Here is a 24,827-nt window from a genome sequence, read left to right as displayed (position 1 = left end):
CAGTCACACTCTCTGCCTCATTAGTGAAACTGCATGAATCACAGTCCTCACTCACCCTGAATGACCTCTGAACCTTACACCTAGGCAGAAGACTGGGAAGCACTTGGCACTCTTGGTTTAGGCCTGGCCCAGTCATAGCCATTGCAGTCATCTGGGCAATGAAGCAATGGACAGAAAATCTCTTTTTTTCTCTCACTTTCCCTGTCTCTTCTCACCCCCTCTCTCTCTTTCCTTCTCCCTCTTCGATTTCAAATAAGTAAATAAATACATTCTTGAAAATAAGAGTGAATCTTTGAGAGCACTCCACAAAAATGGAGGGATTACCAATGTGTTGTGTGACACATGTATCACTGTCTCACTGAAGTATTGTTCTGGCAGAGGCAAACCCATAAGTGGAGAACATCAGTGGTTGCTAGGGTGTGGGAGATGGTGGGTGATGAAGGGCAGTACCAGGGACTCATGTAGGCTGTGGATCTGTGCTATCTGATTGTAGCAGTAATTCTGCAAAGACACACTTAAGGAAACTAACAGAAGTGTACCACCAACGGAGCTGCTTTCATTGTTTGAAAGGGAATAAAAGACAATAGGAGGATGAAACGTGTTTAAAACATAATGAGAGGAAAGAAATTGGAAACATCTAGATAACTATTTTGAGAGGTTTATTTACTGAGAGAAAAGAGAAACTGGGGTGGTAGCTACTGGATAAAGTGGATCAAGTGATACTTTTAAAACAGGAATTAATAGCATGTTAGGTACTAGGAAGCATGCAGCAGAGGAGGGAAATTGATTATGTAGAAGAGTGGGGAAGGGTGTCGAGGTGAAATCAACGGCACAGGTCAAAGAAGTGACCTTCCCTAGGACAAATGGCTCTTTGATACTAATAAAAAAGACGGCCCAGAGCACAGACACAGATGCTCATAGCTGCCATACCTACTGAGTGGGTGGTAGAAACATGTAGTTGGAACCTGAGGATGCCCTCTAGCTTTCCCTCTGCTCAGTGCAAGAGGGAACAAAGTTATCATAATTTGGACATTGGGACTGTGCTTTCTGAGCCTTGTAAAGCTTGTGAGGGAGATCTGGCAGATGTGCAGGGTGGAGCTATGTCTCCCTACCTCACACCCACTCATCCCCTTGGCCCTCAGTGCCAACAGTAGACATCCACTAGTCAACTTTACTGCCTCCTGGTTGAGTTTCTTGCTGTTTTTCTCTACGCCCTGCTCCAGCAGCAACTGTGGTAAATCAGAATTGATGGAAGTTCTCCTCATCTCAGAACTTACTTCAAACTAAACAATATTAATTAAATTTAAAGGTCTCAGTTGCTATTGACATAGCATGGTTTTATTTTCTTTCTCTTACATTATAAGATACCATATTTTTAATACTTCTGGGGAAAAAAATCTGGACAACTGACAAGATAAATATAAATATTTCATTTTTGGTTTCTTAGTTGTATTTCCATCTGGTAAGCTTTTGAGTTATATCAGAATTTAATGTTTCAAAAAGTAAACTTTCTAAACTTTTAGCTTAGGGGCCAGCACTGATGTTACCTCTCTGCTAGTCTTCCAATGGTTGCTGGTTTGAATCCCAACTATTCCATTTATGATCCAGCTCCCTCTTAAAGGTCTGAGAAAACTAGCAGAAGATGGTTCAAATGCTTGGGCCCTTATACCCATGTGGGAGATCCAGAAGAATTTCTTGGTTCCTGGCATCAGCATGAGCCCACTCCGTCCTAACTCTGAACATCGTGGCCATCTGGACAATGAACCAATGGATGGAAGTTCTCTCACTCCCTACCTCTCCTTTTCTCTATGAAACTCTGAATTTAAGTAAGTAAATCTTTTTGAAAATCAGCTCTTTTGTAAAGACTTTATGTTTCTGGCATTACTGGCTGAAAATATGAATGCAGAGAACTTGACTTAGAGCAGAGGAGGTAAATTTAAGAGAAATGCTTGGTAGATAACATCCAGTTATATCAGTTATGTCAGAGGATTAAATAAATACATAATTTTTCTATGCAGATATTACCAGGGCTACAAAGCATGATGGCACAATTAGGATAAATGTAAAAGAAGCTATTAAGTCAAAATGTAAACAAAAAGCATCTATGTTATACATCAACTAAGAGAACTTCATTACTATTTAACATTCTTGACAATCTATAAAAATGTGCTATGTCCACTCAATCAAGAGTTCTGTTTAAGATGAACTTAGTATTTTTTTAAAAGATTTATTTATTTTTATTGGAAAGTAAGATATACAGAGAGGAGAGATAATGAGAAAGATATCTTCTATTCACTGGTTTACTCCCCCAAATGACTGCAATGGCTGGAACTGAGCCTACACAAAGCCAGGAGCGTGGAGTTTCTTCTGGGTATCCCATAGGGTATGGGATCCCAATGCCCTGAGCCATTCTCTGCTGCTTTCCCAGGCCACAAGCCAGGAACTAGATGGAAGTAGAGCAGCCAGGACATGAACCAATGTCCATATATGATTTTGGTGCTTATGGGGGAGAGCTAGCCAAGAGACCATCATGCCAGGCTGTAGATGAATTTAATTTAAATTTGAACCAGATGTACCAGGGTATCTTAAGTGCAGAGAATAATCCCTTCCTCAATACAGCATGTATGAGAAGACTCAGTGAGCTCAGGCAAATGCAACATTGCTTAATCTCTGATGAACAGTATTGTTCCACAGGAGACATAACAAGATTTTATCAGTGAATGAATGTGTTCTGTGTTGTACAAGGACTGTGACAGGAACCAAAGTATGTACCTTCATCCTAAAAAACGTGATGCTTGTCAGAAGGTCAACAGTTGACTTCAGGTCTTGCAGTCTTTCATTATTGCTGGCAGGAAAGTTTTCCTGGTTAATTAGGAAACAGAAAATTGGTAAGGTTTTTAGCACTAAAACACAGTGGGAAAATAAACCAAAATTAATATTCTGTAAAAGAAAGTGGGAAGAAAACTGTGTAAAAATTAAAAAAGATCCCTATGGTATTCTTGAAAAAACTTTAACTCAGAAACAGAATAGGAAGTAAAAAGTTTGGAGATGTTATTTTTGGTCTTAGAAACCATACCCTTTATTTAACCTCACAATGTATTAAAACCATGCAAAATACCATTTCCACAAGATTATGATAGTACTAATTCATCTTTATCGAAGAATTTCACTATTTTATGAAGGACAGGCAATGTATATTTGACAATGTATTCATGGTTTTCTCAAGATAGTCACATTTGATTTCCAAGAATACTTTGGGCATTGTACATGTGCTGCACTTAATTTACTCTTAGTTGCCAGGGCAGTTTTACTCTTGAGAAGGTCGCCTGCTTAATCCCAAAGTCTCTCCTAAAATATCATACTTTTCAGCGAAAAGTTTCATTACATGAGACTTGCTATGAAGTGCCATGTCAAAACAGATATTCAGAATATTGAAAGAAAGAAAGAAAAGGTCTGGTTATGAAAATGTTTGATCCAAAGACTGCATAGACATTGAGAAATTTTTCATGTTAATATTCTCTCGGCCTGGCTTCCTAAAGAGCAACCACATTTAATTTCTGGATATTCATGAACTTAAGAGAGTTCAGACACCAAGACGGCGAATGATGTGGCCTCTGGGTCCTTCTGGATCCCAAATGTCTTTGCTAATGGTTGGAATGGCAGTTCTCTTCCCATCATGTTAGCCCAAGTTCCTCAAATAGGATTTTGGTAAAATTTGCTTATAATTTCCAGAAACATGAAATAAAGATATCTGTCAATATAAGAGTAGTTAACAATGAATGCAGGACAGATTTCCTATGTGAAAATAAAGAAATACTTATGACAAATGGCTAAGGAATATAAAAATGAAGAGGAGCAGCTTTATAATGGCTAGAGATAATTTTGTTTTAAAGATATTGATTGAGTGGCTAAAATCATATGAGGAACTTTTTAAAAGTTCAGAGAAAATGGAAATCATGATCACCTTTATGAATGTTCTGAACTCTCCTTTTATGTGTATATATATATGGATAAATTTGTAGCTATGCTTCAATCTGAGGTGAAATACAAAATGATTGCCAATGAACTCTGAACAGTTTTGATGAAGCATACTGAGGATCTAGTGGACAAGATTAAACAGTGAACACCAGTAGCAACCTCAGAAGCTAAGAAACATAATAGCCCAAAAACCAGTGGAAAACCATTGAAAAGGGAACTGGTCTAAACACCTACTTTATGAATCAGATGAAGGTCACTAACGTTAGCTGCACACAAACATAAGGAGAATCACATCCACAAATACACACACACACACACACACACACACACACACACACACACACACACACACAGCCTTGCAGGCTTAGGTCATACAAAAACATTTGTCAAACAAAGGAGAGTTGTTGGAATACTTCTACTGTGACAAGACTCAAAATCAATCTTTTACTTGTACATTACCTGTAACAGGTATTTTGTACAATATGATAAGAAATAATATAGATCAATTACAATAGTTTACTTTTTAGTCAAATAATTTTATACATACCCTATATTTTGACAAATCAATCCTCAAAGAGTTATGTAATTGGTCCAGTAGTTTAATGAATTTTTCTCTCTGTACAAAGAAAACAAAAATGGGAGAATTTAAGAAATGGTGTTTTAAAATGTGGGATTTGTCACAATTACATGGATTATTGTTACCATTTTATAAAAGAAAAGATCAAAGGTGTAGACGACTTGTACAAAACCACAGGGCTAGTCTACAGCATAGCAGTCATTGGAACTCAGTTTCTTCTGACAACAAATCCACGATATAACAAATCACAATCTTTTTGTGGTGAAAGAAAAATGTACAACTGTTTTAACATATTTCTAGAAGCTGCTTTCCATAGAAAGAGCTCAAACAAATTCCATTCCATTTTTCTGTATGTCATGATTCACAGCCATACAATGCATCAGCAAAAGAAAATACATTCCACTCCCCGTTCTATTCTCACACACCATACCAAACAATTAAAATTTTCAAAACTTCCTCCGCCAATGGTAGTGGCAACAGCAACTGATCTTGTTAGAAAACAATTTCAAAATATGATCTCCTTTTGGAAGGCAGCATAAACTTTGGAAAAGATCAATTGCTTTTAAAGATATTTATGATTTTCGTACTAACAGTATAAAATCAGGGCAAAAAAAATGCTGTTCCTTCCTTTTGATGCTGTTTAAATACTAAAATATTCTCTTCATAATTGGATTTGAAAAATGTATGAGTAAGGAATTTTGATAACAAGGGTAAGAATCAAACTACATAGGTCTTTAAAAAACAAGGTAAAAACATCAATACCACACAAATATTGTTGACATGCCACGACTGGGGATTAAATGATAGAAAATGCTTCTGCCTATGTTAATATTCTTCAAATATCAAATTATACTTTATGGGGTCAGTGCAATGGCTCAACAGGCTAATCAGGCACCTACAGTGCCAGCATCCCATATGGGCACCAGTTCATGTCCCAGAAACTCTACTTCTGATCCAGCTTCCTGTTTATGGTCTGGGAAAAGAGAATGATGGTTGCAGAACTTCTGCCCATGCACACATGTGGGAGACCCAGACGAAGCGCCTAGCTTCAAATTAGCTCATTTAGGGAGTAAGCAAACAGATGGGAGATTTCTCTCTCTCTCTCTCTCTCTCTCTCTCTCTCTCTCTCTGTAAATCTGCCTCTCAAACAAAAACAAATCTTTCAAGACTGCATGTGTTTTGGAAGAGAGTGATGGAGACAAATTTCCTGGCAGTTTGGTTTAGGATATGTATGTATGAGCTATAAAACTCATTCCTTGATGGCATTGATCTGAATAGAGTGAGTTGAATATTAAGAATGGTCCAAGTGTTTCTAAGCTGAAGCTTCAATATTCTGAGTAAGGTGTCTTCATCAGATTTATACTTCAGTGAACAAAATTTATATATTCCCTCTGTGTGAGCCCTTGTGGAGAAAATAAAGGGACCTAAGAACTGAATCCTGCCTTCTAGAAGCTTGCCATCTTGTTAGTTTTAAGACTACCAATAGAGATACAAAAAAATATAGATGAGCCACATGGCTGATTTTTCCTGTCATTCTCCATTAATACTTCCCGGGAGAGAAGACAACCAATGTCCTCTTTTATTATCTCTGCAGCTCATCCACATGGGTCAGTAACTCTCAATTAAAATGGCAAAATAAAAGAGCGACTACAGTCATTAACTTAGAGCACAGAGAAGTCAGTCTGACTCAAGCCTCTGAATGCTTCACCTGACCTCTGATTGGAACTGATTCCTGTGGGATGTCCCACATCACTGGTCCTCTCCTACTCGGTGGGGCAAACTGTGCCGGCTGTCTTCCCAGCATCCAATCACCCACTCTCCTTTGGTATTAGGATCTCATTGGTTAAATATGCCCAATAGAAATGCTCACCTTCCCAGATGTCCTTGTTTTTGGGGTGTTTAGCAGGAGTGGAGGACCGTTTTTCTGCCAACGACCACTTAGATATTTAGAACAACACCCCCGAGCCATACAAAATCAAATTGGTTTGCTTTCGATTTTCTGAATTTTGAGCCCTGCCTGCGGATTCCTTGGCAGGGCCAGGAATTGTGAGGACGTTATACAGTCCACGGGTTGGGCATTTTCCACTGTAGAATAAGGCTGTGGCCAATTAAAAGTATATAGTTTGTTAAACAGAATAGGTAACACCCTAATATCAATAAACTTTCATTTGGGAAGATCCTAAAAGAGGAACTGGCATATAATGCTTGTTACAGTAGTATGTGCAACAGCATTCTACGCTCAAATTTTGATCTTCTGCAGCTTGTGAGCCTCCACTTTTTCCACACTGATCGTAGATATTAAAATGCAATGCTGGGCCTAGTGCAATAGCCTAGTGGCCAAAGTCACATGTGCTGGATCCCATATGGGCACCAGTTCTAATCCCTGCAGCCCCGCTTCCCATCCAGCTCATTTGTGGTCTGGGAAAGCAGTCAAGGACGGCCCAAAGCATTGGGACCCTGCATGTGTGTTGGAGACCCTGAAGAGGCTCCAGGATCCTGGCTTTGGATTGGTCCAGCTCCAGCTGTTGTGGCCATCTGGGGATTGAATCAATGAGCAGAAGGTCTTCCCCTCTGTCTCTACTCCTCTCTGGATATCTGACTGTCCAATAAAAACAAATCTTAAAAAAATGTAGTGCTGTTACTTCATGACTGTAAAATGAAGAGCTAACCAATAAGACAGTATGGCAGACTCAGAAACTAGAAGGAGTTTCCACATTCTCCTCCACCTGTCTACTCCTTATTTTTAAATACATAATTAATTTATTTAGAGATAGCTAAAGAAGGGAAGGAGACAGAGGGAGCAGGAGGTTCTATCTTCTGGTTTCTCTCCCCTGATGGCCTCAGTTGCTAGTATTGGACCAGGCCAAAGCTGAAGCTTAATCTGGATCCCAATGGAATCAGACATGAAGCAGCAGGGACAAGAACCTTTGACCACATGGCATGCCCGCATCTCAGTTGGCAGATTAACCTGAACACCACATTATTCCCCATCTGCCCACTCCTTAAAAAACTGGCATTTGACCTAATACTTAGGATATGCACTAAGACTACTGGGTTTGTGGCCTCTACTGACTCCAGTTCCTGCTAGTGCAGGCTGGGAGGAAGCAGCAATTACTGAAGCAGTTCGGTTCCTGTATGCCATGTGAGAGGTCTGGACTTAGCTTCTGATACCTGGCCTTCATCACAATCAGGGCCATTGTGGGCATTTGGAAAGTGAATCAGAAGATGGGATTTCTGTTTTATTGAGTCACAAATAAAGAACAAAGATAAGCAAATTTGGCCTAGCATGATACCCTCCCTAAATCCTCGCCTTACATGAGCCAGCAACCCATATGGGCTCCAGTCCATGTACAGGCTGCTCCACTTCCCTTCCAGCTCCATGCTTGTGGCCTGGGAAAGCAGTGGAGGAAGGCCCAAAGCCTTCAAATCCTGCACCCACATTGGAGACCCAGAAGAAGTTCCTGGCTCCTGGCTTCAGATTATTTCAGCTCTGGCTGTTACGGCCACTTGAGCAGTGAAACATCAATTGGAAGATCATTCTCTCTGTGTCATCTTCTCTCTGAATATCTGCCTTTCCAATAATAAACAAATACATCTTATTTTAAAAAAAGAATAAAGATAAGCAAATAAATAAATACTGCCAGCTCCACTGACTCTGAAAGCTTTACCTCGGGACTTAGGCTGTATGAAGGAAAAATCCTGCGTGAAGTTTGCTTAGTTGAACTTCTGCTTCACACAACCTAATCAAATTCTAACAGAGATCACATATTAAATCTCCTGATTTGGGTCTTCAGTGCCCAGCTGGAAAATTTATATTCCAGGAAAATGAAAAACCATGAAGACTGTTGGGTTTCTTGTTGCAGGGTCCCAAACAATATCAGATGATGGGAAATTAACATTGTGCTGCTGATTAAATTTTCAAAGAGATTCTTTCAACAGAACAGCTTGAAATTTGATTTTATTTACTGTACTATTATTTAACTAGAGTGACTTTATCCTTATGAGAACAGCAGAGGCCTGTAGCCTATAATTTGAGAAACAATGAAAGACTGAGTGATATAAAGTATTTCTTCTGAGGGCTACATGATTTAGTTTTTTATATTAGAGAAAGGTCACACAGGTCCAGTAGGAGACAAATTAGTGATAAATGTACTAGGCATTGTTATTTATCACAAAAATCAGATGTAATGAGTTGATCAGAAGAACTAGGCCAGAGGTCAGCAAACTGTCTACAAAGGGCTAGAAAACAGAAGCTGTTGACACTGAGATTTCTCCACATCAACTTAATTCTGACGCTAAAACACAATAACTGACACAGACAATATACTGGCTGTTTTTCAGGTGGAATCTTAACATACATTTAAATTCGAATTTAATGCAATTTTCATGCATCAAAACTGATCATTTTAAAATTTTCTTCAGCATTTAAAAACAGAGAAAATCATTTTTAGATTCTGGTTCATGTGAGTCTGATTTAGCCATTAGGCAGAGGGGAGGTTTTTGGAGAAAGAGAGCAGGTGCACTTTTATAACTTGCCAGAACTCTAGCAACTGCTGAAGCAAGCTTTGGCATTATCCTCAGCTTCCTTTGTTAATTTCTTTATGTCTTCCTGTTTCGTTCCCGCAGCAAGGGAGAGTTGTGCCAGAGGCTAATGAGGCTCAAGTTTCCGGGCTCTCACCTGCCTCCCCTGAGAAGCCCCAGCTATGAATGCACATGACCTTAAGTCTTCCTCCAGGATGCAGACGTAGACAACAATATATTAAGAAGAGACAGACAGAAATTATAAAAGGAGTAGCAGAATAGTTTATTTTCAGTGAGTGTTTTGATAATTTGATCATGTTAATCATATCAATATGCTGGACATAAGTTTATGTTATTTAATTATTTGAACTTGATATCAATCCCAACAAAGTTAACATAAACTTATAAAATAGCAGGGGTAGGTGACATGGTGTAGGACATAAAACTGCTAACTGTTGTGCCAGCATTCCACCTGGGTACCACTTTGAATCCTGCCTACTTCACTTTCAATTCATTCCCTGATAATGTAACCTGGGAAGCAGTATGGCCTGCGTGCTTGGAACCCTAAAGCCATCTGGGAAATCCAGAAGAAGCTCCTGGCTTCTAGCTTCAGACCAGCCCAGCTTTAGCCATCATGGCCATTTGGGGAGTAAAGCAATGGATAGAGCTCCCTATCTTAAATTCTCCCTTTCAAATAAAGAAGGATTCAGAAATTATAAAACATCACTACACTGATGCTTCCAAAGTGTCTTGATTCACATCCCTCACAAGACATGAAAGTACCAATATGTGAAGGTTCACTCACCACGACAGCCTGGAGCTTAAGCTTTTGCCTGACTTTAGGTGCTAACCTCTCTTGGAGCAGTACCATAGAAAGTTTTGAATGCACATTTTCTTCACCCTTTAGATCCACGAATCATTTTAAAAGTATCTTGCCACTAGTAAACCAGAGAAGGGTCCTTTCCATCTGAAGTGTAATCTCCAAGGAGTGAGTCCCTTACTACTGCCCTCTGTAAGAAAGTAGGAGACTATCCTGGATGGATGTCAGTAAATATTAATGATCCAATGGCATGAAAACAAAATCTCAATTCAATAACTCCATATGGTGTGGCCAGCACATTGATCAGCCAGAACATTTTGAGAATTACTATGAAGGCACTCACCTCTGCCTTCATGGGTTATACTTTATACATGTGCTCCTTCTTAGGCTGTTTTATATTATTACATCTTTACCCTGTGTCATATATATTCTGTTTTCACTCAGCAGTACTTCCTCTACCAAATGAAAAATTGCAGAAGATTATATCCTATACTTTAAGAATGAAATCCAGTGGTAAGTGTTGTGGCAGAACTGATTAAGCCAACACATCCCATATTAGAACACTGGTTAGAATCCCAGCTGCTCTGCTTCAAATTCATCTTCTGGCTAATGTGTCTTGAAAATCAGTAGAGGATGGACCAAGTGCTTAGGTCCTTGTCATACATGTGGGAAACTCAATTGGATTCCAGGATCCTGGCTTCTGCCTGTCTCATCCCTGTCTGTCATCATCTGCCCTTCAAATATAATAAGAAGTCTAAACCCTCTAGGTAGCTTTAAAACCCTTCAAAATGTTCACATTGGACCACTATAATGTGAAAGCAGGACCCATCCTTCTAGTCTGTCTCTCTCAGCTGGGACCTTGCCTATCTTTTATCCAATGACTTGAGAGGGTGATTGTGTTGGTCCTAAAGATTCTGAACATTTGTCTATGCAACTGACAAGAAAACCAATGGTCAATATTGTCCAGAGGGGTTTGTCTTGAGAAATTCTAGGTCCAAAATGTGATTTCCACCTTCAAATAACGCCCAGACCAACAGGAGCCTACCTGGCCATCATAAATTCCCTAAAGAGCATGGCATTGTTGAACAATCAAAGGAAAATCCCAAGTATCACTGACTAGGAAGGAAGCTGGACACAAACTTACCACACACTATTTAGCCCCACTGTCACTTTTACCTCAAATATCTCGGGGAACCTGGGGATTAAGCAATAGCTTCTCGGCTCCTTGCTCTGCACTTTGCAATAAACACTGACTTTGTTCCACCACCCTTATGTCAGTGATTGCTTTCTGACCATAGTTCGTAATTTCTGCAGCAACACCTTTGACCATTTTGGGTGTTGTTCAGCAGCAATGCTACTTAAAAAAAGACAGTGTCTCTTACACTTCAATCCTGTAATATCTCAGCCCAATGCAGTGGGAAGGATATCTTCTGCTCACTTTTTTCAATTTATTTTCCATCTTTATCTCTCCTTGGTTTCCTTCAATATCGTGTGCGGCTAATGGCAGCTGTTTTTTATTACTTCTTGAACTGTGAAATGCCAGCAACTCCTAAGAGGACTGTTTCTTTGAATATTGCCATGAATCTCTGAAGAGAGTCCTTAGTTCTTGGTCAATGACAAAGTTTTTTTAAGGATGGCAAATTCCTTTGACATTATCATATTTTTGGAATGATCAATCAGTATTTTTACTTCTTTATGTGATTTACTCACTATCAAATAAAGATTCAGATGCCAAATGTATTTGAATAAAGTGCAAATGAGTTGAATGAATAAGTGAACAGATACAAGAACAGTGGTACTTTAAAGGAAATATTTACTGGCATCTTCATTTTGGCTTAGCACTGGCTATGTCAAAGAGAATGGAAGTAAATAACTATAATTTTTTATCAATTATTTCCGTCACAATTACACCTTAAGAAAACTAAAAACACTTCCAAGAATATGTTCAGAGTTGAAAATATTGATCGTCACCTTATGAAAGTTTTCTTCCTTTTCAAGCTCTGATCTACCTGTGAGTTTTTCCAGTATCCATGGAGACATTTTCTCCAATAAAGTTCTTTGATCTTAGCTCCAAACAGTATTTACACTCAGTGGGGTGCTGGAAAACTGGTTTTCTGAAAGCAGGAAGCTTTGATTTTAGCATTTGTCAATGCCCATGATGCAAATACTCTCAATATGTTAAACTTCAGTGATGTTTGTGTAGAACAACCAGCTTTGATTATTTCAAATAAATTTAGGAATTAGTTCATGGGAGCAGGTATGAGCCAGCTGTAGCCTACAAGTTTTAGGTCCAATTTTCAACAATCTATTATCAGAGTTATATCAAGACTTTCTCCTCTGAAATACTAATGTGTAAAACATTCTCCCTCCCTCTTTTTCTCTCCCTCCGTGCCTCCTTTCTCTGCCACACTCTTCACAGTGCCACTTATCAAGCAGAGAGCCCATGACAAATCGCTTCAACTTCTTTCTGCACAGTGTCTTCTGCATACAAATTTCCTCAGCTTTGGCTGCCTTTTTTCTGAAACATTTCATCCTTGAGCCAATGGAACCATCTGTTAAGTCTTTTATGATATCAATGTCAGAATGCTGACAAATGCTGACAAAAACCTCAGAAGCCCATGAAATGTGTGATATCAGATTTATAGTGCCCAACATCAATTGTTACCTTCCGATTTAGCAGGAATTCTTCTGCCTGTCGCTGAAGCATTTTCCTGCCATTCACTGCAGTAGCTTATCCAAGCCATTACTACCATCCTCCACCCCACATCCTCACATTACAGGCCTTGTTTTATAGATAAAGCACTTCTGGCCATTGCAGACACTCAGAGAGAAGTGTAGGAAACAGGTTATGGTCTCCCTAACTTCGTACTTCTCGATTGTCAACAGTATTCTCTGTTGAAAACAAATATTCCTTCACATTTTATCAAGGACATTCATTACGTACAAGAACTCTGTTAAAACTTGATTAGATCTTAGTGAACAAATGAGCCTTAGTTCATACAATTGGTCATCTATTAGTTCCCTGAATCACTCCATTAAATTAGGATTTAATATCAACTGTTTCCTTGAGTTATTGTTCTAGCTGACAAATCTCAGTGGTTTATTTCCTTGCACACCTCACCTTAACGTTTTTTACAACAGTTGATGATACTATCTACTCCCCCTTTCCAAAAATTGTTAACCATACATTCCACACCACATCTTTTACCATTTTCATCCAGTTTCTACAGCCATTTTATTCAGTAAACTTGGTCAGTCTCTTTTGCCTACACCCAAAATCTGTGTCCTTGTCCGTCTATTTTGAGTGTCTTTCATCTAAACCATGGCTTAAAAAATTATATAAAAAAGACCTGAACTTATCAATGTTATAGTTTTCTTACAGGTTTGCTTTTTACTTGTAACAGGTAGCAAGTCTTTCTACCCATTTTATTGTTTGGGATGCAAAGGGTCTTGTTTGTACCTAAAGAAGAGTAAGAATGGATCATATGACTATCCCAGGACCCCAAGTGACGTTGTCAATGTCAGCAGTCAAGTAAATAAAAACCTGGATCTCCCAACAGGAGGCAGAGACATTATGCTGTATATATTAGAATTAGCTGTTGATAGTAGCTTCAATATTTACAGAAAAATATAGTTGGCATCACATAAATAGATGTGGCTGATGAAGTATATACTCTCACAGATGAACAATATAATGGAGACTAGTACATTGGGAAGTAAACTTACATTATAGTATGCATCTCTGCTTTCAAATAAAAGTAGGACCCCAATTTTGAAGCATGTAAAATTCCCCATACAGCATGAGATCAGATTTTTTATCTCTACTTATACATACCATGACATGATATACTTAAATAGTAGAAAGCTAATCTTGTAACTATTATTAAGGGACTATTCTACTGCAATCATTCAGGGAATAATAGCTGGGATGGAGAAAAGGAAAAGGAGAGGGAGGGAAAGCCCTCTAACTGCAAACCTATATCATGTAAAATAATAAATTCATTTTCTAAATATATAAATAAAAACAGACAAAAAAGATGCCATTGGAAGAACTATTTCATTGTTTTGACCCTATTCTGTAAGCTTTTCAATTCACAAAACAAAGTTTTTATAATCATGTTGCCACTGAAATACTGAGTTGTACTTAATCATGCTGTTTTCTCCTCTTCCAGTCTGTTTGAAATAAAGAGGCATGCCCTCTAATTTCCCTCCAGGTAGCTTTTATGGGGGATATTAATCATATAAACCTATATTCTTTCTCAGTGTTCCACAAGCCTGGCTTATTCCCCACAGTGTATCCACACAAAATAATCAAAGTCAAAACAATTTCATAACACAAAATATTTTATGTTATTTAGAGAATCCCCAGATGCATACAGTTACCAAGCTGACATTTTTGTAAGAAAACGCTGCTGTGATCTGGTGTTTGGTCATAACAGTTTTTTGCAGACCTGGGAAAGCTCTTTGGCCCCAGGTTCTACAGAGCCAATCTTTCTAACCAAACTAGCTGATGACACAGTGATTACACTGTAGTGGGGCACAGAGAAAAAAAATCCTCTACCTTACATAATTTCAGCACCTTGAAATTTTACAAACTGGCTTCCCATATTTTATGGCATTTAATATTCATCAATTTGAGAAACAAATTAGAGCACAAATTATTATCTTTATATAGCATGTTGAGGAAGTGAAGCTTGGATAATTGAACTGACTCTTGCCACATTTGAATAAAAGTTCAAACTTGCAAACCCAACTCAGACTATTCTTTGTCACTGGTATTAACTTCTAATTGGCTAGTAAATCACAACTACTTGCTTTTATCCAATGATGCTCAACTCACATACAGCATCTACATTCCTTTTCAGATGAAAAGGACAGTCATAGACATACTATCTTTGATTTTTACCTTTTTATTTTCTATACTTTTCTGGCTTTTTAAAAATAAAAATACAACAAAATTTGATTACCAGTAATAGATCCAGTAACAGAGACCAAATCAATGAAGCTATTTGGAAGTGCTGTGCAAAAAAAAAAAATTCTGGTGTCAGAAACCACTTTTCTAAAATGGATCTTAGTTCCCACCAGAGAGAACAAACTTTAAAGAAAAATGTTTCACTGGATCATTGGATATCACTGCTGCCATCCACTTGGCCTGTCTGCAATTTTGGGGTTTTCCAGGCATCTTTCCCTCACTGCCTGCCTCCCCACAGATACCAAGTACTTCAGATGTTCTTGATTTTACAGTCTCCAATGATCTGGAATCTAACCTTTTCTCTATCATCTGTAACTCTGAATTTGAAATCCTACAATTTCTCTGAGTTTACTCATGGGTTACATTCTATTTGCATTCTTGTTCATTTAGATTTGATTGTACTTCTAGAGAATGAGTTCTAGGGACATATGCAACAAACACATTCTTAAAATGCCTTGGAAATACTGCAGTACTAGTTTTTAGCTGTATCATGATGTCTTTGAATTTTACAAGTGGGCAGTCTTAATTAAGTGCAGAAAATTCTCTAGGAATCTTTATGCAACTACTGATTTTTACTTCCAATATGTGTCATTATCTGCCAATGGCAGTAGCCACCAACAGGAAATAAATGCAAATGGAGCCACACAGGTGTCAGAAAAAGCATCCATGTTAGTTATCAGGGAACTCTAGCTGAAAGTAGGTCATCTAAAACAATGAATTTAATGTTTATATATACAGAGATATCTCTGCCAGACCCTAGTACTCTCTTTAAATACTCACACTTTATTCTGTTAGAAAAGATCTTTTCAGATATGGGGATCCAGTTTAGTGAAAAGTCCTAGTATCAAAGACAATTGCACTGAAGATGTTTTAAAGGAATTTTGAGCCATATGTTATAGTGTATGATTAGTTGTATCATACTAAAAGGCAATCTGTAAGATTCCCTTCAGCAATACAATTCAGGAATATCTTGAGTCCAAAGCTGCTTGTAAGTGTAGTCCCACAAATTCCCAGGACTTTCAAAGCACAAAAATGATACTTACACCAAAGTTGGTAGCGGCAAATCGATCTGAGGCAGAAACTTGTACAGTGGTGGAGACGGTTGTGTGAGCGTAGAAAGCATTTATATTAGCCAGCAGAGTGCTCATGACAGCCGGGACACCAGGACACATGTATTTAGAAGATAGACATGAAAAGTGCCTGAGGGATGAAATATATAAAGTATTTCTAAAACAGAAACTAATTAATTCAAAGAACAGCATGTCTTCTAACGCCAACAGTTAATTCAACTTCATCTATGAAAGGGCAGAGAACTATCACAATGGAAAGAGAAAACAGTATCAGCCTGTTGAAAATCTCTCATTCATAAACGAACGTGATTTGTCAAAGGGATGTGCCCAACTCCTTTCAACCTTGGGCCGGCTCCAGATGTGCAGTGCCCTCTGGAATTCACCATGTCTGGAAGCAGCAGCACAGGAGCAGGCTCCCTCTCTTCTCCAGCTGCCCTCCCCCTAACTTCTGTTCCTGGAATTCCATGTTCCAGCCAAAACATTCTTTCGTAGTTGTATTCCTGACTTTGATGAAGTAGCAAGAGGCCCACCTGTCATGAAGCATTAGCTAAACAAGTCAACATCTTGCATGACTTAAGGCAAGTCTGTGACGCTTTTCAGAAAGGATGATCTTCCCTGAGCATACCTGTTTCCCAAGTACTTTGTTGCAGATATGATTTAATTAGGCAAACATGAATAGTGGGGACAGATTGGATCATACCAGCTTTGTGATTCAAGACCATCTCTTTTAAACCTTGAATAATAGTACCATTCATAGCCATCAGAAGCATCAAGTGTTCAATCCTGTTACTTTTGTCAAGGAAACTTGTTTCAATTGAATTATAACAAAAGATGTGAAAACTGAAAGCATGGCTTATGATAAAAGTAAATGATAAAATATTCATGGAGGAAAGAAACAGCCAGTATACAAACAATTTGCTCTCATAGCTTAGTAATTTATCCTCGAGTTTGATATCTCTGGATTTCGTATTACTGAATACAAAAACAGAATATTTAAAAATATCCCAAAAAGTGGCTTTGAACCCAATATATGGTAGTCTATAGATTTATCCTGCATTTTAATGCTAGGCTAGCTTACTATTTATTATGTCATGATACCGGTCAGTGAACAGAGCATAAAGTTCTAAATACAGATTTTTGTATTCATGAGTGAAAACTTCAACCACGAGCAAGATTTGACTAATGTATTTTCACCTCAAAATTTGATTATCATTGATTGCCTTTTGTTTTTAAAGATTTATTTGTTTTTATTGTAAAGTCAGATATACAGAGAAGAGAGAGACAGAGAGGAAGATGTCCTGTCTGATGATTTGCTCCCCAAGTGACCACCATGGCCGGCGCTGTACAGATCTAAACCCAGGAGCCAGGAACTTCCTCTGGACTTCCCACATGGGTGCAGGGTCTCAAGGCTTTGGGCCATCCTCGACTGCTTTCCCAGGCCACAGGCAGGGAGCTGGATAGGAAGCAGGGCGACTGGGATTAGACCCAGTGCCAATATGGGATCCTAGTGTGTTCAAGGCAAGGACTTGAACCACTAGGACACCGCACCGGGCCCCACTAATTGATTGCCTTTAAAAGTTGAATAGCATATTTTGTCTTCAATATGTTCTAACACTATAATAATACCTATTGAGCACAGAATCTATGCAAAACAGAAGTTAAAGACAAAGCTATGTTATTATTTTCTTTTGAAATTTGCAAGTAATTAGATACTTAAAATCAAATCATAGCTCAAGAGTTGCAAAATTTGTTATGTTCTGAAAATAAATATTTGGGTGACTGTCAAAAGGAAAAAAAAATATATATATATATACCAGGGTTTGGGGGACAGAAGGGACATGCTTGTCAGTTGTTAAAGTGAGTCATTAAGAATCTCAGACTGTGGTTGGGGGTGGAGGGTCTGCTGGCATTGTGGAATAGCAGGTAAACCCATTGCCTGTAATGCCAACATCCCAAATGGGTGCTGGTTTGTGTCCTGTTGATCTGCTTCTGATCCTGGGGAAAGCAGCAGTAAGTGGCCCAAGTACCTGGGCCCCTGCTACTCATGTGGGAGACCTGGAGGAAGCCACAGCTCCTGGCTTCAGCCTGGCCTGCTCCTAGCTATTGCGGCCACTTAGGGAGTGGAACAGAGGATAGAAGATCTGTCTTTGTCTCTTTCTCTCACTTTGTAACTCTGACTTACAGATAACCAAGTATCTGAACCCAATTTTGTTTACTGTATCCTGAGTTGATTAAGCAAATATTTTTTTTAAACATGTTTTTAAAATTTTTCAGTTGAAAGTATATGGTAGTTTTTTAAAGGATGCTGGCATAGTAATTGTGAATTCAGAACTTTACTGTGAATTAAATACACTGTGGGACTTCGCTTTAACCCTAACTTCCAGAGAAGAGTAATAATTATACTTCAATAAAACTTCATGAGATCCTTCCTGAAGAAAAATATACAATGAAATTTTAAATAAAAAAAAAAAATCAGATGGAGAGCCAGTGCGAAGGCTTGGCCTGCAATGCTATCACATATGGGTGCCAGTAAGTACCTGGCTGTTCACTTTCAATCCACCTCCCTGCTTTTGGCCTGGGAAAGCAGCTGGCCTAGGACATTGTGGGAGAACCAGAAGAAACCCCTGGTCCAGACCGACTCAGCTCCAGCCATTGCAGCCATTTGAGGCAGTCATTGTGGCCATTGTCTCTTCTCTCTCTGTCTCTCTTTTTCTGTAACTCTTTCAAATAAAAACAACAAATTAAAAATTAGTTGAAGGACATAATTGTATTCATGTTTTACTACACATATATTTAAATATATATTCATAGATGTATGGAGAGATTTATGATATATTAAATATATTACAATGTATACCTCATACTATATATTTGAATATAGTATATAAACATATGTACACATATTTTAAATCTTTTCAAATATATGTACATATATGCATTTCTATAAAAACAGGCATTTATAAAATGCCATTTATTTATTCTATGCTATTATTCATATTTTATTTATTGTACATTGTACACACACATATAAATATATACCTATATAGAGAAAGAATATAAGTAGTAAAATAAGTTTTTAAGAGACCTATTATTTATTTACATTTTTATTTGAAGGGAAAAGCTACACAGAGAAGGAGAGAAAAAGAGAGAAAGGCACAGAGAGAGCTTCCATCCTTTGTTTCATTTCCCATATGGCCACAAGAACTAGAGCTGAGCTGATCCAAAGCCAGGAACCAGTACCTTCCTCGAGTCACCCACGTGGGTAAAGGGGCCCAAGGCTTTAGACCATCTTCTACTGTTTTTGTAGTCCATATGCAGGAAGTTACATGAGCAGTGAAGCAGCCATGACACAAACCATTACCCACATGGATGGGAGTGCTTCAGGCAGAGTATTAGCCTGAAGCTAATACTTTACCACAGTGCTGCTCCCCCCGCCAAATTATGACAGTTGTCATAATGCTTTTATAGAAACGTTTTATTTCTTTAAATTTTAGTATATAAAGAGAAGATGCATTAGGATCCCATAGAAATGTTTCACAGTCAAAATGAGAGTTTTAGTGAATAATTTATAGATTAGATGAAAACTTGAGGATAATACAGCAAAGCCTCCAAAAGCATTTAATTTTGAATTATCTAGTTTCATATTATCCTTTTTTATCTGTAATTAATAATATTCATGATGGAAGGAAAATTTGGGAGCACTGACAAACAATGAATTCAAGCTTCTACTCATACTTTCATATCATTAAAAAATAAATTCAAGTTATAACCCAGCAGTAATCATAGTTTTTCTTACAAAAATTTATTAGAATCAATTTCATGCTTTTATGCTCTGAGTTTTAGTTCTTTTTTCAATATTAAAGGCCATCAGAATCCTGTTTCTTCATTAATTCTATCATAGTTCCGACACTTCTTTTATTGGAAGGGGTCTGGAGTTGATTAAACATGTTATTGACATAAAAAGTACATGCATCTAATTGGGAGGCACATACATCAAACCCTAACTTTGCCAGGTAACAGAAAGTGGTACACAGATATAGATAAAAGGTTTGGGTGGGCTACAGGACGAGGCATAATGCCTAGAAGTATAAGACAAAGCTCCAAAATCTGAGTTGAGTTTACTAGAAGTGAAGAGAACCCAGAGGGAAATGTCTGTGCCAAGACATAGATTAGAAGTTTTTGAGTAATGAACTGGAAGAGTGTCCCTGGAATGCTGCTCAGCAAATATTTATTGAATATGTTCAAATGGCAAGAGTGTACAAGTACTAGGCCATGTGTATACAATACTGAATCTTCTGATGGGCTAGTAACAGATTCAATCATGTGGTAAAGTTAACAGAATTAGAAGGAACATATAAAGCTTATTGAAGTTATGAGACACAACAGAGTGCTATATAAACCATGACAGAGTTTACATATAACGTCCTGGTTAGGAGGGTCAGACAACTTGTCATGAAATGAGATGAACTGTTCATTAAGAGAAAGCAGAGACAAGTAGGACTTGATATGGATGATCAGTAAGGAAGGTAATCCAGAAATATGGAATAGTGAAAACCAAAACCCGGAGCCACTGTCGTGATTCAGTGGGTTAATTCTCCACATGCAACACTGGCATTCCATATGGCACCAGTTCAAGCCCCAGATGTTCCACTTCCAATCCAGCTCCCTCCAAACGCACATGCAAAAACGAAGGAAAGAAGCCCTGATTATCTGGACCCTCGCCACCCTCAAGATTGACTTAAACGTATTTTAGATTCCTGGTTTAGGACTGGCGCAATCTTGACCATCTGGGCTATATGGGGAACAATGGATAGAAGATCTCTCTCTCCCTCTCTCCTTGGCTCTTGACTCTCTACAACTCCAACTTTCAAATGGATACATTTTTAAAAATTAAAATACAATGGAAAGAAAAAAAATTATGACAGATATGAAGAACACACTAGGACTGTAAATAATAATCAAACCTCAAAACATATGAGCATCAGTTAAAAAAAAATAAACCATTGCCAAGGAACGCTAGCTCATATGAATAGAAAGTGATATATAAGTCTGTAATTAATTTGCACAGGGATACAAGGAGAATAAAATCAACAAAGAGTAAAACAGAGTTCAATTAGGAGGCTAGGAGATTAAGAGATGATAAATATCTTAGCCAAGTCAGAGGTGTGGAAACAAAGAGGGGTTAGAGTTGATAAATGCTGAGTGGAAAAGCTGTCAGGAATTTAATTTATTAAGGAATGAGGTACAGGGGTGTGAAAATTTGAGTTCCAAATTTATAGTTTGGGTGATTGGATATATTGTGCATCTTCCAAATGAGTTTAGAAACAAAGGAGATGTAATTTGAACATGGTAAAGATTTTGTTGAATCTGAGCTTAATGAGCTTATACAACTTCCACTTAGGAATGTTCCTGGTTACAGGGCACTGAGATCTGGGATAGTCATCAGGACCCATGAGAAATGAGAAAGATGAGATCATCTAGAGTATGTAGAACATAAGAATGGGAATTGAGAATCACTAATAAAATGAAAATTGTGGGAAAGGGAAAAAAGTAATTCCTATGAATGGCACCAAATAAAAAAGCAGACAGGTTAATGGCAATTGGGAAATGATAGGGATAGGAGGTCTGAAGGGGGAGGGGGCTGGACAGAGCGCAGTGAGAGCCTTACAAAGGACAGGAAAGTCCTTCTTGGACTTGGTAGGTTCCTATCACTGTGATCTCAGCCAGACCAGTGACAGAGAAGTGGCAGGAGTTTGTGTGAAGAAGAAATAAAATGAACATTCGGAGGGGACTGGGGATGACCCTGGTTACACCCAGTATTTGATATTTAGCTGTGTAATTTTGACTTTTAAATGTGGAAATTGGAGGTTTTTGCAGAGGATTTTCACGTTACCAGAAAAATCTAGGATGATTTTACTTGATATAAAGGTGGGTTAAAACAAATGGGTATTAGAAGAAAATTAAAATAAACAGTGGGAAAGTGAAAATGACACTTCTGTCTTGCTGGCAACATGATAAAATACTTCTAGTTACACACCTAAGAAAAAAACACTGTGCTCTGTACTTTAAGATAATCTCTAAGTCACAGGATCACACCATCTTCTTTGGAACTTTAAAGTATAAAACCTTAAATATTTCTCCAAAACCCGAATGCCCTGAAAAACAATCTTAAGTCTGATTTTGACAGTTATCAATAAGCAATTATTATGACCTCTAGGAATATGAAAAACAGGTGGGAAACTGCTTTTTTCACCACAAATGGCATATAATAAGAAAAAAATAATAAGCCCTACAGGCAAAATACTGCTATCTGAATAATGATGCAATAAGCTTGCAAATGCAACATCTCTTAGTCATCCTGATTGAATGCCCTTTGGTTCTCCTCCCTGTGTTCAATGCTGCATATTACTTGTTTATCTAGTCTATGGCATTGCATTTTGTTCATGTTCTTTTATTCAACACACATGCATCACAGTGTTTTTTCTGGATTTAGGAATTGACTAATGTCTGCTTTTTAATGAAAATAAATTAGAGCAATATAAATTAAAATTTAGGAAGAGGTGTTTATGAAGAATTACAAAAATACTGGATATTGGCTTGAGTACATAAAGTATAACAATTTATCAAAACATCAACTACTGAGCATTTGATTAAAATACACAGCAGTTAACACTGTAATGACAATAGCTACTTTGAAGATGAACAGTATCCCACTTACAGGTAATATGCTGATAGCAGTATTTTAATTTTTCTAGAGTATTTAGGCATGCATTCATCTTGGAAAGCTGAGGAAGATATTTTACTTTTGGATTAAAATTTAAGTGAGGTAATTTCTAGGGTTGCTGTGCAAAAGTTAGTTATTTATCGTTTATCCACTTGAAGTAACCCACAGAACTCAGAAAAAAAAAAGCATGTAAAATCACAGGAGTGCTTGCCATTTGAGGCAGCAATGAAAAGTTTGTGTTCGGGAAAAAAAATTCTCTAGCAGTAGGAAAGTTGGCTAGAGTGAGAAATATTCTGTGATTGACTGGTGTCTGACTAAAAAGGAATAGGAAAATATGTTTAGAAGCCATCCCCTACACATGGAGGCATGCAGACCAGGGATCTGGGGCTTAGGCTGCCTTCCAACTGGGCTGTCAATCATTCTGTATTCCATGGTAACAGCCTCTCAAGGCAGTAAGCTCTCTCTCATTTCCCACAGCTTCCCAATCTATATCCATTAAAGAGTCTACAACTCCCAAGACTGTAATACAACTCCTGTGAACAGAATGGGCGATGCAGTACGCAATGGTCAGAAGAAAGGGAGAGAACAACACTAAGAAGAGTATACCCTGGGGTTTGTGTATCATATTTTGTGTTCTGCATCTTGCAAGACAAAATTCACAGGCTGTTTGTATTGTTCAAAAGGCAAAGCAAAGCAAAAACAAAGAACAACAACAAAAACCCACAAAAACCAAACATAACAAAAAGTAAACCATCAGGGATTTACGCTTAAAGAATGCTTCAATAGAAGCAGGTGAATGATTTTCTCCAGTCCAAAAGAAAGCTACATTGGAACAAAACCATTGCAAAGAGTGGAAAAATGTTACAAGTTTGCTTTTCAGATTAAGATCTGTACTGCACCTAGATACTGACAATTCCCAGGTAAGCAATCAGCAAATAAGTATTTCACATAAACTGTGTGTTGCCAAAGCCAATAATATGCAAATACATTTGCTTATCCTTATGACCAGTACAGACACATGCATGAGTTCTAGGCAGTCAAACACCTGGCCAAAACAGACAAAAAGAATCAAAATTAATGATCACAGTGTTTTGTTTATAGTTGAAGCTAAAATTCTTGTGATTTGAAAAAGAAAAACACATTGAGCTTTCAGAAAATACAGCATCTGGAGACCAGCACTGGGGCACAGGGGTTAAGCTGTAGCTTATCAATCAGTGCTGGCATCCACATCAGAGTGCCGGAGTGCTGCTGCTTCAGTTATGATCCAGCTCCCTGGTAATGTTCTTGGAAAATCAGCAGCAGAATGTCCATGTACATGGGCCCCTGCAATCTACAGGGGAGGCCTGGATGAAAGGTATGGATCCTGGTTTTGATCTAGCCCATCTCTGGCTATTTCAGCCTTTTAGGAAGATTTGTCTCTCTCACTCAGTTATTACATCTTTCAAATAAATGCATCTGAAAAATGTACCATACTAGCTTAATCAGAAACAAACAAACAAACAATTGCTTCTCGGCCTTTTGGCTAAGTTCAAGTATGGGGGGGGGGGAATGATGTGTATTCTACATTTTGCTGATTTAGTTTTTGCCCTTTTGTGAATTGTATCTATTGTTGGTTATTTTTTTTTAAGTTAGTGGGAATTTTTTTATTAAATGATGTTGGGAAGAAATTGAATTAAAAAATCACAGGTCTACATCACTGGTAATCTTATGTCTCAATCCCATTTAAATAACTAAGTAAGGTATTGTGATTACACAGTTTAATGGCTTCTTAGTTATACTATCCAACATATTGATTATTAAAGCCTCAGGAATCCTAGGCCCTTAAAGGAACCAAAAGGGAATTCAGTATTTTAAAAGTTTCCTATGACTAATTCTTATTTGACTACTTGGTTTATGTTAAATACTAAATATTAAAATATTAAACTATCTAATGTAAAACCATATGAGCAAGCATTAAATAAAATGTTTTTGCATAAATCAAATCACACATAAGTTTGTTTAGTTATTGTATTTATTGAAAGGAGGAGGAGTGGAGTGGAGGATAGAGAGAGAGGGAAGGAGAGAGGGAGAAGGGGGGGAAATAGAGAATGACAGAAAAGGAGAGGATGAAATCTGATGTGCTAGTTTATTCCCTGAAGGTCTAAAATAATCTGAGCTGGAGCAGG

General features: G+C 37.9%; 1 protein-coding gene across 2 annotated transcripts in view; it reads right to left on the bottom strand.

The window, feature by feature from the left end:
* UNC13C (unc-13 homolog C) overlaps nt 1-24,827 on the bottom strand; it is a 500,819-nt gene that overhangs the window by 237,610 nt on the left and 238,382 nt on the right. For both annotated transcript variants that reach the window (XM_040969448.1, XM_040969449.1), the window contains 3 exons: nt 15,912-16,068; nt 4,526-4,594; nt 2,773-2,862 (listed from right to left, as the gene is read on the bottom strand). In XM_040969448.1, the coding sequence (XP_040825382.1) occupies nt 2,773-2,862; nt 4,526-4,594; nt 15,912-16,068 (316 nt within the window). The remainder of the gene's footprint in view (nt 1-2,772; nt 2,863-4,525; nt 4,595-15,911; nt 16,069-24,827) is intronic.

This window comes from Ochotona curzoniae, unplaced genomic scaffold (assembly GCF_017591425.1).
Source record: "Ochotona curzoniae isolate NIBS_2020 unplaced genomic scaffold, NIBS_Ocur_1.0 scaffold_4701, whole genome shotgun sequence".
Lineage (NCBI taxonomy): Eukaryota > Metazoa > Chordata > Mammalia > Lagomorpha > Ochotonidae > Ochotona > Ochotona curzoniae.
The sequence above is the reverse complement of the archived record's forward strand: the minus strand, read 5'-3'. Positions and strand labels throughout refer to the sequence as shown.